At 47.8% G+C, this 14,597-nt stretch overlaps 1 protein-coding gene across 3 annotated transcripts in view; it reads left to right on the forward strand.

The window, feature by feature from the left end:
- The window catches only part of LOC137634795 (trypsin-1-like), a 244,077-nt gene that overhangs the window by 204,466 nt on the left and 25,014 nt on the right, over positions 1–14,597 (forward strand). For all 3 annotated transcript variants that reach the window (XM_068367337.1, XM_068367340.1, XM_068367339.1), the window contains exon 3: positions 6,929–7,068. In XM_068367337.1, the coding sequence (XP_068223438.1) occupies positions 6,929–7,068 (140 nt within the window). The remainder of the gene's footprint in view (positions 1–6,928; positions 7,069–14,597) is intronic.

Genomic DNA, 14,597 nt, shown 5'->3' on the forward strand with positions numbered 1-14,597 from the left:
TCATCTAAGTTAGAGAGAGGTAGAGTTAGGAGAAGTTCTTCTCACTCTTCTATGTTTTCCTCACCTCATGATCCCCTACCTTTTCCTACCCCTGTAGTGGCTACCCCCGAACCTACTGTGTGCCCTCCGCCTGATATGTCAATTGTTTTGCGTGCTATTCAGGCTTTAGGAGATAAAGTAGAATCAGTGGTAAGTGACCATAAGTCTCTGATGGCCGAGGTTAAAGAACTGAAGGTCAAGAGTGCAGTGGGTGGAAATAGTGCCAGTGCTGTGACGAGTGCTAGTGTCGGTGCAGTGCCAAGTGCTAGTGGTGCCAGTGTGGTGCGTGAGGATTTTTCTGTGCGAGCCAGTCGTCCTCCCAGTCCGGGACCTCTTGCAAGCTCCCATGCCCAGGGGAGAAGCAATGTCGAAGGGCTTAAGGGTTCGACAGGCCTTGTTAGGCGCACAGAATTATCCTCGGTGGTTGCGGGCGTGTCTTCCTTAGACCGTCACTCCCACCTGCAGACGATTGAGCCCGTCTTCTCGTCCGCTGATCAACTAGCAGGGAAGAAACGTTGGTCTCAGGTCTCGAGACCGCTTAAACGTAGAGTTCAGTCAGCGAGTGCTCAGCCAGGTTGCAGTCATTGGCTCAGCTCTGACTCGCCTCAGTCATCGGTCGACTGTACTCCGCCCAAGAGGAGTAAGGTTCTGCCTAAACAGAGCCCGACTGTGACTTTACCTCAGTCTGTTATCGTTTCTGCCGACCCCAAGTGGACCCTGCTTCAGTCCATGCAAGCTCAGCTTTCGGACTTGATGCGTGAGTGTCGGGCTGAGAGTGTTGCACCTCCTCCTCCGCCTACACTCCCTCCACCTGTTCTCGCTCCGCCTGTGCTCGCCCAGCCTGCACCTGCTCCGCCTGGTCGCAGCACCATCTGCCAGGCGTACGATGTTGAGCCTCTTTCGGAGTTCGCTGTTCACAGTGTTGTTCAGCCTCAGCCTTCTTTAAGGCAACCCTTGCTTTGGGATCAGGAGAGTTATTCCACTCTTCCTCCGCCTCCCCTTGCTGCTCCACCAGTGGTGCAACTCTCGGTTGGGGTACAACAACCTCTCCCCTCCGTGAGTCTGTCTGCTCAACCATCGCTGCAGCGAGCTCAACCCTCCTCTAGGCAAGCTCCTCTACACCCTGGACTTGCGCCTCAGGAGCCTCAGCTTGCGAGAACTTTACCTTGTTCTGCGCAGCCTCAACCTCTTCATGCTCCACTCATCTCACAGGAACAGGAACGGACTACTCCGCCTCCGTCCTCCGCTCAGCTTGTGCAATCCTTGGGTTCAACTCTTGCTAGGAGTCAACCTCCTTCACCCATGCGCCTGCCTTCTGCTTCGTCTGTTGTTCAGCCTTTGCAGTCTGAGCCTCAGGTTTTCCCTCAGGAAGAGGAAACCTCTGTTATTGTTCCTACCCGTTCTGACTCTGCGGTTCAGCATTCTGGTCCGATCGCTTCGCTACCCTCTGCTGATGAAGTGTCGGATGATGAGGAGGCACACCTTGATCCCTCATCAGACGTGGAAGAGTCTAAGCTTTCTCCATTGTCGATTGATTTTCGAAAGGTCTTGGCTCTACTCAGGGAGATTTACCCAGACCACTTCGTCTCGGCTATTCCCCGCTCTCCTCCATCTGAGTTTTCGCTGGGCGTACAACAAGCTAAGTCCAACTATACTAAGCTTGTCCTAGCTAGATCCTCCAAGAGGGCTTTAAGGATCTTAGGGGAGTGGCTTCAGTCTAAACAACACCTTGGCAAGACTTCCTTCATGTTCCCTCCAACGAAGCTCGCTTCGAAAGGTTGCGTTTGGTATGCCACAGGGGAAGCACCAGGCTTGGGAGTACCTGCCTCTGCCCAGGCTGACTTCTCAAGTCTGGTGGACTCGCCTCGGAGGACTGCGATGAGACGCTCGAAGGTTTGTTGGACCTTCTCAGACCTGGATCATCTTCTGAAAGGGTTGTTCAGAGCTTTTGAAATGTTCAACTTTCTCGACTGGTGCCTGGGAGCCCTCAGCAAGAAAACCTCTCCTGCGGACAAAGATTCTGCCATGCTAATTATGTCCTGCATGGATAAGGCCATCAGAGATGGATCGGGTGAGCTAGCGTCGTTATTTGTATCAGGGGTGTTGAAGAAAAGGGAACAACTGTGTACCTTCCTCTCCGCCAGCATTACACCGTGCCAACGGTCACAACTCCTTTTTGCTCCACTCTCAAAGTTCCTCTTTCCAGAGGAGCTAGTTAAGGACTTGTCGGCTGCCCTGATACAGAAGGACACGCACGATCTTGTAGCCTCATCGGCTCGTAAGTCTAAGGTTACCACCTCTGTCCCCAAGACTTATCGCTCCCCAGTGGCTGATACCCCGGCCACGAGGTTCATACCGCCCTTTCGTGGTAGAGCCCCCAGCCGAGGAAGCTCCCGTCCAGACTCTCACAGGAGCAAGTCTAGGAAAGGACCCAGGACATCTAAGGGAAAGAACTGACTCAGATTCTCCAGACAACAGTAGGAGCCAGACTCAAGATCTTCTGGCGAGCCTGGGAGAAGAGAGGTGCAGACGCACAGTCTGTCAGTTGGCTGAGGTACGGTTACAGGATTCCATTCTGCCTCAAACCGCCTCTGACCACATCGCCCATCAACCTCTCTCCCAACTACAAAGAAGAGGACAAGAGGCTAGCATTGCAACAGGAGGTGTCGCTACTTGTGCAGAAGAAGGCAGTGGTTATAGTCCGGGACCATCAATCCCCGGGCTTCTACATCCGTCTCTTTCTTGTGGCCAAGAAGACAGGAGGTTGGAGACCGGTGCTGGACGTCAGCTCTCTCAACGAGTATGTCACCAAGCAGACGTTCACAATGGAGACGACCAAGTCGGTCTTAGCAGCGGTCAGACAGGAGGACTGGATGGTCTCGTTGGACTTGAAAGATGCATACTTTCACGTTCCCATTCATCCAGACTCCCAACCTTTCCTGAGATTCGTTTTCGGAAAGGTTGTCTATCAGTTCCAAGCCCTGTGTTTTGGCCTAAGCACAGCTCCTATGGTCTTTACTCATCTGATGAGGAATGTAGCGAAATTCCTGCACTTATCGAACATCAGAGCCTCCCTCTACCTAGACGACTGGCTGTTGAGAGCCTCCACGAGTCGTCGTTGTCTGGAGAACCTCTCTTGGACTTTAGATCTAATCAGAGACCTAGGTCTATTAGTCAATATAGAGAAATCTCAACTCATTCCCTCCCAATCCATTGTGTACCTGGGAATGGAGATTCAGAGTCGGGATTTTCGGGCTTTTCCATCGGCCCCCAGGATAAACCAAGCCCTAGAGTGCATCATGAGCATGCTGAAGAGGAGCAATTGCTCAGTGAGACAGTGGATGAGTCTCACAGGGACCCTCTCATCACTGGCCCTGTTTGTCGAGCTAGGGAGACTCCACCTCCGCCCTCTTCAATTCCATCTTGCGGCTCATTGGGACAAGGGCTCGACTCTAGAAGCAGTCTCTATCCCTATCAACCAAGAGATGAAGACCACTCTCCTGTGGTGGAAGCACAATCTCCTTCTCAAGGAGGGTCTATCATTGGCCATCCAGACCCCCCATCTTCATCTCTTCTCGGATGCATCGGACTCGGGCTGGGGTGCGACCTTGGACGGACGGGAATGCTCAGGAGTATGGAACAAGGAACAAGGATTACTCCACATCAACTGCAAGGAACTGTTAGCAGTTCATCTTGCCCTGTTGAACTTCAAGTCCCTCCTGCTAGGCAAAGTGGTGGAGGTGAATTCAGACAACACCACAGCCTTGGCTTACATCTCCAAGCAAGGAGGGACCCATTCGAGGAGCCTTTACGAGATCGCAAGGGACCTCCTCATTTGGTCAAGAGGTCTAAACCTCACACTGGTCACGAGGTTCATCCAGGGCGATATGAATGTTTCAGCGGATCGCCTCAGCAGAAGGAATCAGGTCATTCCCACGGAATGGACCCTCCACAAGAGTGTGTGCAACAGACTTTGGACCTTGTGGGGTCAACCTACCATAGATCTGTTTGCCACCTCCATCACCAAGAGACTTCCGCTTTATTGTTCCCCTGTTCCAGACCCTGCAGCGGTTCATGTGGATGCTTTTCTTCTGAACTGGTCCCATCTCGACCTGTACGCATTCCCTCCGTTCAAGATAATAAACAAAGTTCTGCAGAAATTCGTCTCGCACGAAGGGACACGGCTGACGCTGGTTGCTCCCCTTTGGCCTGCAAGAGAATGGTACACAGAGGTACTTCAATGGCTAGTCGACTTCCCCAGGACTCTACCTCTAAGAGTGGACCTTCTACGTCAACCACACGTAGACAGGTTGCACCCAAACCTCCACGCTCTTCGACTGACTGCCTTCAGACTGTCGAAAGATTCGCTAGAGCTAGAGGCTTTTCGAAGGAGGCAGCCAGTGCGATTGCCAGAGCTAGAAGAATTTCCACTCGTAGAGTCTACCAGTCTAAGTGGGAGGTCTTCCGAAGCTGGTGTAGAGCCAATTCAATATCCTCTACCAATACCTCTGTGATCCAAATAGCTGACTTCCTTCTTCATCTTAGGAATGAGAGATCCCTTTCAACACCTACGATTAAAGGATATAGGAGCATGTTGGCCTCAGTTCTCCGCCACAGGGGTTTGGACCTGTCTTCCAACAAGGACCTTCAAGACATTCTCAAGTCTTTTGAGACGTCTAAAGAACGTCGTCTTTCCACTCCAGGCTGGAATCTAGACGTAGTCTTAAGGTTCCTTATGACATCTAGGTTCGAACCTCTCCAGTCAGCTTCCTTCAAGGATCTTACCCTCAAGACTGCTTTTCTCGTTTGCCTTGCAACAGCTAAGAGAGTCAGTGAGGTTCATGCCTTCAGCAAGAACATTGGTTTCACAACCGAATCTGCAACATGTTCTTTTCAGCTTGGATTCCTAGCAAAGAACGAGCTTCCTTCACGTCCTTGGCCTAGATCGTTCGAAATACCTAGCCTCTCCAACATGGTAGGTAACGAACTAGAGAGAGTTCTTTGCCCTGTCAGAGCTCTCAAATATTATCTGAAGAGGTCTAAACCTATTCGAGGACAGTCAGAAGCCTTATGGTGTGCCATCAAGAAACCCTCGAGACCCATGTCCAAGAATGGGCTTTCGTACTATATAAGGCTTCTGATCAGAGAAGCACATTCTCACTTAAAGGAGGAAGACCTTGCATTGCTGAAGGTAAGGACCCACGAAGTAAGAGCTGTAGCTACTTCGTTGGCCTTTAATAAAAACCGTTCTCTGCAGAGCATTATGGATGCAACCTATTGGAGGAGCAAGTCAGTGTTTGCATCATTTTATCTGAAAGATGTCCAGTCTCTTTACGAGAACTGCTACACCCTGGGACCATTCGTAGCAGCGAGTGCAGTAGTAGGTGAGGGCTCAGCCACTACATTCCCTTAATCCCATAACCTTTTTAACCTTTCTCTTGAATACTTTTATTGTTGTTTTTATGGTTGTTACGGTAGGCTAAGAAGCCTTCCGCATCCTTGGATTTGGCGGGTGGTCTATTCATTCTTGAGAAGCGCCTGGGTTAAAGGTTTGGTAGAGGTCCTTTAGTAGGGTTGCAACCCCTTGTACTTTGGCACCTTTGGGTTGATTCAGCCTCCAAGAGGAACGCTGCGCTCAGTAAGGAAGACGAACTTTAAATAAAAGGCAGAGTAACGGTTCTATTCGACTTCCTTACCAGGTACTTATTATTTCATTGTTATTTGAGATAACTGTTATATGAAATATGGGATACTTAGCTATCCTTTAATCATGTACACTGGTTTTCACCCACCTCCCTGGGTGTGAATCAGCTACATGATTATCGGGTAAGTTTAATATTGAAAAATGTTATTTTTATTAATAAAATAAATTTTTGAATATACTTACCCGATAATCATGATTTAATCGACCCTCCCTTTCCTCCCCAGAGAGAACCAGTGGACCGAGGAATAATTGAGGAGGTGTCAACAACAAATGATTGAGTACCTGGCCACAGGTGGCGCTGGTAAGTACACCCCCTTCTAGTATTGTGATAGCTGGCGTATCCCTCCATAGAATTCTGTCGGGCAACGGAGTTGACAGCTACATGATTATCGGGTAAGTATATTCAAAAATTTATTTTATTAATAAAAATAACATATTTGAACTATTCGACGAATGTGTTCGACAACCACCAACCACATACCCTGTTCACACGTTCGAACATCACTTAAAAAACTTGCCTGTTCGATGAACCATTCGACTGTAAACCCGCCCTTAAGGAGGTGAAGTGGGTTTGGAGAAAGACGGCAAGCTGGTGATCTGTGGAGAAGTGACATAAATGAGGAGTCCATTCAAAACCAGGTGCCCTCACTTGTCGGCCCTCTCTCGCTGCATAAGTACAGGTTACCTCAAAATCTTGGCATGGCAGGGTATGGCCTAGGTAAACCTACACTGAAGTTTATACAAATGCATAGAATCCAAAGAAATTATAATTTTTTTATATACAATTGTATCGAGTGAACTACTGAGAATCTAATTGATGGTATGCACTAGGTTTTTTGTAGTCTCATTGCCTCCCTTCAGTAAGGGTATGGGTAAGTATACTGCCCCATAATTTGAAAGTGGGGACTCTACAGATATGGGAAATGTGGATGCAGGGGGGATTACAGTATTTTGCCATTGCTGAAGAGCATGTTAATGTAATGTAATTACAGTGCAATTCATATTTTAGCTACTTTTGGAAAATTAGACTATTGTTCAATGGATTTTAATTACCTCAGCATTCCTGTTTCCAAGATTGTTGAACTAGAAATATGTTTAGATTGTAACTCTGTGCAGTATTTAATAGTATTGTATTATCATCTTTAAAAGCTAATCCGCAAATTTGATTTTTGGAATGTATTACAGGTCAGTATCCTTGGCTTGTTAGCATTGAAGCAACCAACTTTGTTGAATCTTGGCCTTTATGTGCTGGTATTTTGATAGCTGATGAATGGGTCCTCACAGCTGCTCACTGTTTGGACTCCGAAAAGCCAGAATGGCTGTGGGTAAGTGAATCTTGCAATAATTTTTGCCACAATTTTTTCACTCCTATCCATATTTAAATTAACAAAATCTTTCAAAACTCTTTTTTCAATATTTAACTTAGCCGGTGATTATATAGCTGCAACTCTGTTGCTCGACAGACAACTCTACGGTAAAAACTCGCCAGCGATCGCTCCACAGGTTGCGGGTGTGCCCAACAGCGCCATCTGTCGACCAGATACCCAGTTCTCAATGTAAACAAAGACTCAATTTTCTCTCTGTCGCCGTGTCGGCAAGACGTACTTTACTCGCTGTTGCTAAACTGGAGTTTTTCACATCTAATTGGTGAAGTACTATATTCTAGTTTTAAGCTTTCGCTGTGCAGGGTTTTTCTTCACACAAATCCTTGAACTCTTTTTGATAACGGATTCTTTGTTGATGACTTTTTGATCATTTTTTGGAATTTCCCTTGACCAATTCAAAATGGCTGACCCTTCACAAGTCCCCAAATTTAGGAAATGCAATGCTTGGGACTGTTCTAGGCGTCTTCCGAAGGCTTCTATCGACCCTCACACTGTTTGTTCCAATTGTCGGGATAAAACCTGTCAATTGGAAGATCGGTGTGAGGAGTGCGTTGGCCTTTCGGAATTCGATTTTATCGAATTTCAAAAGTACACACGTAGGCTAGAGAGAGATAGAGTTAGGAGAAGTTCTTCTCGTTCTATTGATATATCCTCTCCTCATGCCCCACAACCTTTTCCTTCCCCTGTAGTGGTTGCTCCTAACCCCCCTCCTGGCACTCAGGAACCATCGATGGCTGATATGATGCGTGCCATCCAGGCTCTGGGTGAGAGAGTTGAGTCCCTTGCTAGTGACCGTAATCAGCTCATGGCGGATGTGAAGGAGCTTAAGTGCCAAAGTGCAGTGGGAAGTGCTAAAGTGCCAAGTGATAGTGTTGTGGACAGTGTTGCGCTTGAGGGTTCGTCTGTTCGTGCCTGTCGTCCTCCTAGTCCGGGACCTCTTGCAAGCTCCCAAGTCCAGGGGAGAAGCAATGTCGTACGACGCATGGGTTCGAGAGGCTTTAATCAGCGAACAGACGTTCCCTCCGTGGTATCGGGCGTATCTACCCAAGATCGCTCCTACCTAACTAAGACGAGAGAGCCCATTTATACCTCGTCTTCTGAAGGTGTTTCTCGCAAGAAACTTTGGACCAAGGTCTCGCGACCGTTAAAACGTAAATCGGTCCCTTCAGCACAAGTCCAACGGCCCGGTTGTAGCCACTGGATCAGTTCGGACTCGTTGCCGTCATCCGATGACTGCTCACCGCCTAAGAGAGGCAAAGCGGTACCGCTTCAGACAGTAACACCGTCTGTCGCCGCACTTGCTCCCGTAGACCCTAAGTGGTCTCTACTGTAAGACATGCAGTCTAAACTTACGTCTCTGATGCAGGACTTTCGTGCGGAGAAGGTTGCTGCCGTACCAGCTAGTGCAGTACCTAGCCTACAACCCTCCACGCGATCGGTTCTGCGTCCTGTGGACGCTGAGGTAACCTTCTCACGCACACCAGTTGAGAGAGTTCCTCCACCCATGCGTTCCAGTTTGATCTGCCAGCCGCATGTTGACGTTAAGCGACGCACGGAGGTTGCCGTTGACGTTCTGGATGTTCAACAACCGTCAGAGTTGCTTTGTTTTGACGCGGTGCGTCAACCTCCGCAACCCAGTGTGGTTTCCACTGCGCACCCACATCAGTCTAGACAGTCTGGAGTAGACGCTGTGCGTCCCCGCGCTACCATGGTTGTTGCCAGCTCACAGACTGGGCAGCAGTTCCATGACGTTGCGTCCGGCGCAGTCACGCATGCACCAGTGCGACCGGACTCAGCGAACCAGCCGTTACCCACTCCGTTGCCGTTTCCTCATCAGTTGTCGGATGAGGAACTTTCTGATGATGATGTTGCTTTACATATAGATGAACCACAATCAGAATTGGACGAGCCTGTCTACTCAACCCTCTTTGGACTTTAGAAAAGTTTTGGCCATTTTCAAAGAGCTGTTTCCTGACCAGTTTGTTTCTGTGGCTCCTCGTTCTCCGCCTTCAGAGTTTGTTTTAGGCATGCCGTCTACCACTCCTGCCTTTACTAGACTCGTCCTCGCACGCTCGTCCAAGAGAGCTTTGCGGGTGATAGGAGAATGGTTGCAGTCCAAGAAGAGTTTAGGGAAGACAGCCTTTGCCTTTCCCCCTGCTAGACTCTCTTCTAGATCGAGCGTCTGGTATGCCACGGGAGAAGTTCTCGGCTTGGGAGTTCCTGCCTCTGCCCAGGGCGACTTCTCAAGTCTTGTAGACTCTCCCCGCTGCCTTGCCATGAGACGCTCAAAGATATGTTGGTCATCTTTGGACCTGGACCACCTTTTGAAAGGAATCTTTAGGGCCTTCGAAGTTTTTAACTTCTTAGACTGGTGTCTAGGAGCCCTAAGCAGGAAGATCTCTTCGACAGATAAAGAGACTTCCTTGCTCATTATGTCCTGCATGGACAAGGCCGTACGTGATGGGTCTAATGAGCTTGCTGCATCATTTGTGTCCGGAGTCCTTAAAAAGCGAGAAAATCTCTGCTCATTCCTTTCTGCTGGAGTTACACCGTGCCAGAGATCTGAGCTTCTCTTTGCTCCTCTTTCCAAGTGCCTTTTTCCAGAAGTCCTGATTAAGGAAATAGCCGCTTCGTTAGTGCAGAAGGACACTCACGATCTTGTTGCGTCCTCAGCTCGCAAAGCTCCCCCTTTGCCTACCTTGTCAGCTAGACCAAGGATGGACACTCCAGCGTCTCGTTTTATTCCGCCCTTTCGTGGCAGAGCCTCCAGCAGAGGAGGTGCTCGTGCCGAAGGGAAACGAGGGAAGAAGAAAGGATCCAAGTCCTTTAAGGGCAGAGTCTGACTGCTCGCTTCTTCAGACAGCAGTGGGAGCCAGACTCAAGAACTTCTGGCAGACCTGGGAGAAGAGAGGCGCAGATGCACAATCTGTGAAGTTGCTCAGAGAGGGGTACAAGATCCCTTTTGTACGGAAACCCCCTCTAGCAACGTCTCCCATCGATCTCTCTCCCAGGTACAGAGAGGAAGACAAGAGACGAGCCTTGAAACGGGAAGTGTCTCTTTTACTAGAGAAGGGAGCGGTGGTCAAAGTCTCGGACCTTCAATCTCCGGGATTCTACAACCGCCTCTTCTTGGTTTCAAAGAAGACAGGAGGGTGGAGGCCGGTGCTAGACGTCAGTGCTTTGAATGTCTTTGTCACAAAGCAGACGTTCTCCATGGAGACCACAAAGTCAGTCTTAGCAGCGGTCAGAAGGGAAGACTGGATGGTCTCATTAGACCTAAGGTAGTAGGTTGGCCTGGGCACCAGCCGCCCGTTGAGATACTACCGCTAGAGAGTTATGGGGTCCTTTGACTGGCCAGGCAGTACTACATAGGACCCTTCTCTCTGGTTACGGTTCTTTCCCTTTGCCTACACAGACACCGAATAGTCTGGCCTATCCTTTACAGATTCTCCTCTGTCCTCATACACCAGACAACACTGTGATTACTAGACAATTCTTCATCACCCAAGGGGTTAACTACTGTACTGTAATTGTTTAGTGGCTACTTTCCTCTTGGTAAGGGTAGAAGAGACTCTTTAGCTATGGTAGGCCGCTCTTCTAGGAGAAGGACACTCCAAAATCAAACCATTGTTCTCTAGTCTTGGGTAGTGCCATAGCCTCTGTACCATGGTCTTACACTGCCTTGGGTTAGAGTTCTCTTGCTTGAGGGTACACTCGGGCGCACTTTTCTATCTATTTTATCTTCCTCTTGTTCTGTTAAAGTTTTTATAGTTTAAATAGGAAATATTTATTTTAATATTGTTACTATTCCTAAATTATTTTATTTTTCCTTATTTCATTATTTCCTTTCCTCACTGGGCTATTTTCCCTGTTGGGGCCCCTGGGCTTATAGCATCCTGCTTTTCCAACTAGGGTTGTAGCTTAGCATTTAATAATAATAATAATAATAAGGGACGCCTACTTCCACGTCCCCATCCACCCGGACTCCCAACCTTTTCTGAGATTCGTTTTTGAAAAGGTGGTCTACCAGTTTCAGGCCCTGTGCTTTGGCCTAAGCACAGCTCCTCTTGTGTTTACGAGGCTGATGAGGAATGTAGCCAAATTCCTCCATTTATCGGACATCCGAGCCTCCCTTTATTTGGACGACTGGCTTTTCAGAGCCTCTTCCAGTCGTCGCTGTCTGAAGGATCTAAAGTGGACTCTAGATCTGACCAAGGAATTGGGTCTCCTTGTCAATATGGAAAAGTCGCAACTGGTCCCATCCCAAACTATTGTGTATTTAGGGATGGAGATTCACAGTCTAGCTTTTCGGGCTTTTCCGTCGGCCCCCAGAATAAACCAAGCCCAGTTATGCATCCAGAACATGCTGAAGAAGGAACACTGCTCAGTCAGGCAGTGGATGAGTCTGGTAGGGACGCTATCATCCCTGGAACTTTTTGTGTCATTAGGAAGACTTCACCTCCGTCCTCTTCAATACCATCTAGCTTTTCACTGGAAAAAGGACAAGACGCTAGAAGCGGTCTCGATCCCCATTTCCGAAAAGATGAAGTCTTGTCTGACTTGGTGGAAGGACAGTATCAACCTCAGAGAGGGTCTTCCCCTGGCTGTTCAGACTCCCAACCACGTTCTCTTCTCGGACGCATCGGACGTAGGCTGGGGCGCGACATTAGACGGTCGGGAATGTTCAGGACTGTGGAACTCGAGTCAAAGGATCATGCATATCAACTGCAAGGAGCTGCTGGCAGTACATCTGGCCTTGAAAAGCTTCAGGTCTCTCCTTCGAGGCAAAGTGGTGGAAGTGAACTCGGACAACACCACTGCCTTGGCGTACATCTCCAAGCAAGGAGGGACCCACTCACTGACGTTGTACGAGATCGCAAGGGACCTTCTCATCTGGTCAAAAGGTCTAGACATAACACTAGTAACGAGGTTCATCCAAGGCAACTTGAATGTCATGGCAGATTGTCTCAGTCGGAAAGGACAAGTAATTCCAACAGAATGGACCCTCCACAAGGATGTATGCAAGAGACTTTGGGCCACTTGGGGCCAACCAACCATAGATCTCTTTGCAACCTCGATGACCAAGAGGCTCCCAATATATTGCTCACCAGTCCCAGACCCAGCAGCAATACATATAGATGCCTTTCTCCTAGATTGGTCACATCTAGATCTATACGCATTCCCACCGTTCAAGATTGTCAACAAGGTACTGCAGAAGTTCGCCTCTCACGAAGGGACAAGGTTGACGCTAGTTGCTCCCCTCTGGCCCGCGAGAGAATGGTTCACCGAGGTACTTCGATGGCTAGTAGACGTTCCCAGAAGTCTTCCTCTAAGGGTGGACCTTCTACGTCAGCCACACGTAAAGAAGGTACACCAAAGCCTCCACGCTCTTCGTCTGACTGCCTTCAGACTATAGAAAGACTCTCGAGAGCTAGAGGCTTTTCGAAGGAGGCAGCCAGTGCGATTGCTAGAGCAAGGAGAGCATCCACCCTTAGAGTCTACCAATCGAAGTGGGAAGTCTTCCGAAACTGGTGCAAGTCAGTCTCTGTATCCTCGACCAGTACCTCTGTAGCTCAAATAGCTGACTTTCTCTTATACCTGAGAAAAGGACGATCCCTTTCAGCTCCCCCTATCAAGGGCTACAGAAGCATGTTGGCATCGGTCTTCCGGCATAGAGGCTTAGATCTTTCCAACAATAAAGATCTTCAGGACCTCCTTAAGTCTTTTGAGACCACGAAGGAGCGTCGTTTGGTTACACCTGGTTGGAATTTAGACGTCAGACAGGTTTGAGCCGCTACAATCAGCCTCCCTGAAAGATCTCACTTTAAAGACACTTTTCCTGGTATGCTTAGCCACAGCTAAAAGAGTCAGTGAGATTCATGCCTTCAGCAAGAACATCGGATTTTCGTCAGAAAAAGCTACATGTTCGCTACAACTTGGTTTTCTAGCCAAAAATGAGCTGCCTTCTCGACCTTGGCCGAAATCGTTCGATATTCCCAGCTTATCGAATATGGTAGGCAATGAACTAGAAAGAGTCTTATGCCCTGTAAGAGCTCTTAAGTTCTATTTAAAGCGAACTAAACCTTTACGAGGCCAATCTGAAGCTTTATGGTGTTCAGTTAAGAAACCATCTTTGCCTATGTCAAAGAATGCTTTATCCTACTTTATCAGACTGTTAATACGAGAAGCTCATTCACATCTGAGTGAGGAAGACCAAGCATTGCTTAAGGTGAGGTCACACGAAGTTAGAGCTGTCGCAACTTCCGTGGCCTTTAAGCAAAATAGATCTCTGCGAAGTATAATGGACGCAACCTATTGGAGAAGCAAGTCAGTGTTTGCGTCTTTTTATCTAAAGGATGTCCAGTCTCTTTACGAGGACTGCTACACACTGGGACCATTCGTAGCAGCGAGTGCAGTAGTGGGTGAGGGCTCAACCACTACAATTCCCTAATTCCATACCCTTTTAATCTTTCTCTTGAAATGTTTTTATTGTTGTTTTTTTGGGTTGTCCGGAAGGCTAAGAAGCCTTTCGCATCCTGGTTGATTTGGCAGGTGGTCAAAGTCATTTCTTGAGAGCGCCTAGATTAGGGGTTTGATGAGGTCCTGTTGTATGGGTTGCAACCCTTGATACTTCAGATCCTAGGGGTCGATCAGCATCCTAAGAGGATCGCGAGGCTCCGTAAGGAAGACGTACTTAAAAGGCAGAGTAATTGTTCAAGTCGACTTCCTTACCAGGTACCTATTTATTTTGTTTTTGTTATTTTGATAACTTCTAAAATGAAATAAAAAACTCTTAGCTCATAAAAGTGTAAACTTATATTACTGGTCTCTACCCACCATCCTGGGTGTGAATCAGCTATATAATCACCGGCTAAGTTTAATATTGAAAAATGTTATTTTGATTATAAAATAAATTTTTGAATATACTTACCCGGTGATTATAAATTAAATGACCCTCCCTTCCTCCCCAATAGAGACGCAGTGGGACGAGGAGAAAATTGAGTCTTTGTTTACATTGAGAACTGGGTATCTGGTCGACAGATGGCGCTGTTGGGCACACCCGCAACCTGTGGAGCGATCGCTGGCGAGTTTTTACCGTAGAGTTGTCTGTCGAGCAACAGAGTTGCAGCTATATAATCACCGGGTAAGTATATTCAAAAATTTATTTTATAATCAAAATAACATTTTGTAACTTAATCAGATCCTTTTCTATTATTTCTCTATTGTCTCTTATGACAGATTATGGTAAGCACATTGTTCCTACATGGATACAAACCCTCGTCCTATTATAAGAGTATGATTTCAGCAAAGGTGGAAACTACTGTTAAAGAGGTGTTGGTAGTTACAGGCGGGTAGCGGTTAAGTTTTGCCCCCTTCCATCTCACTGAGTAACCACTTACTTTAATCATCTAGGTGCACTGATGTACAACTGATGTACTAACTTTACTAATAACTTTTTTTTCAGTGTG

This window comes from Palaemon carinicauda, chromosome 45, assembly GCF_036898095.1.
Source record: "Palaemon carinicauda isolate YSFRI2023 chromosome 45, ASM3689809v2, whole genome shotgun sequence".
NCBI lineage: Eukaryota > Metazoa > Arthropoda > Malacostraca > Decapoda > Palaemonidae > Palaemon > Palaemon carinicauda.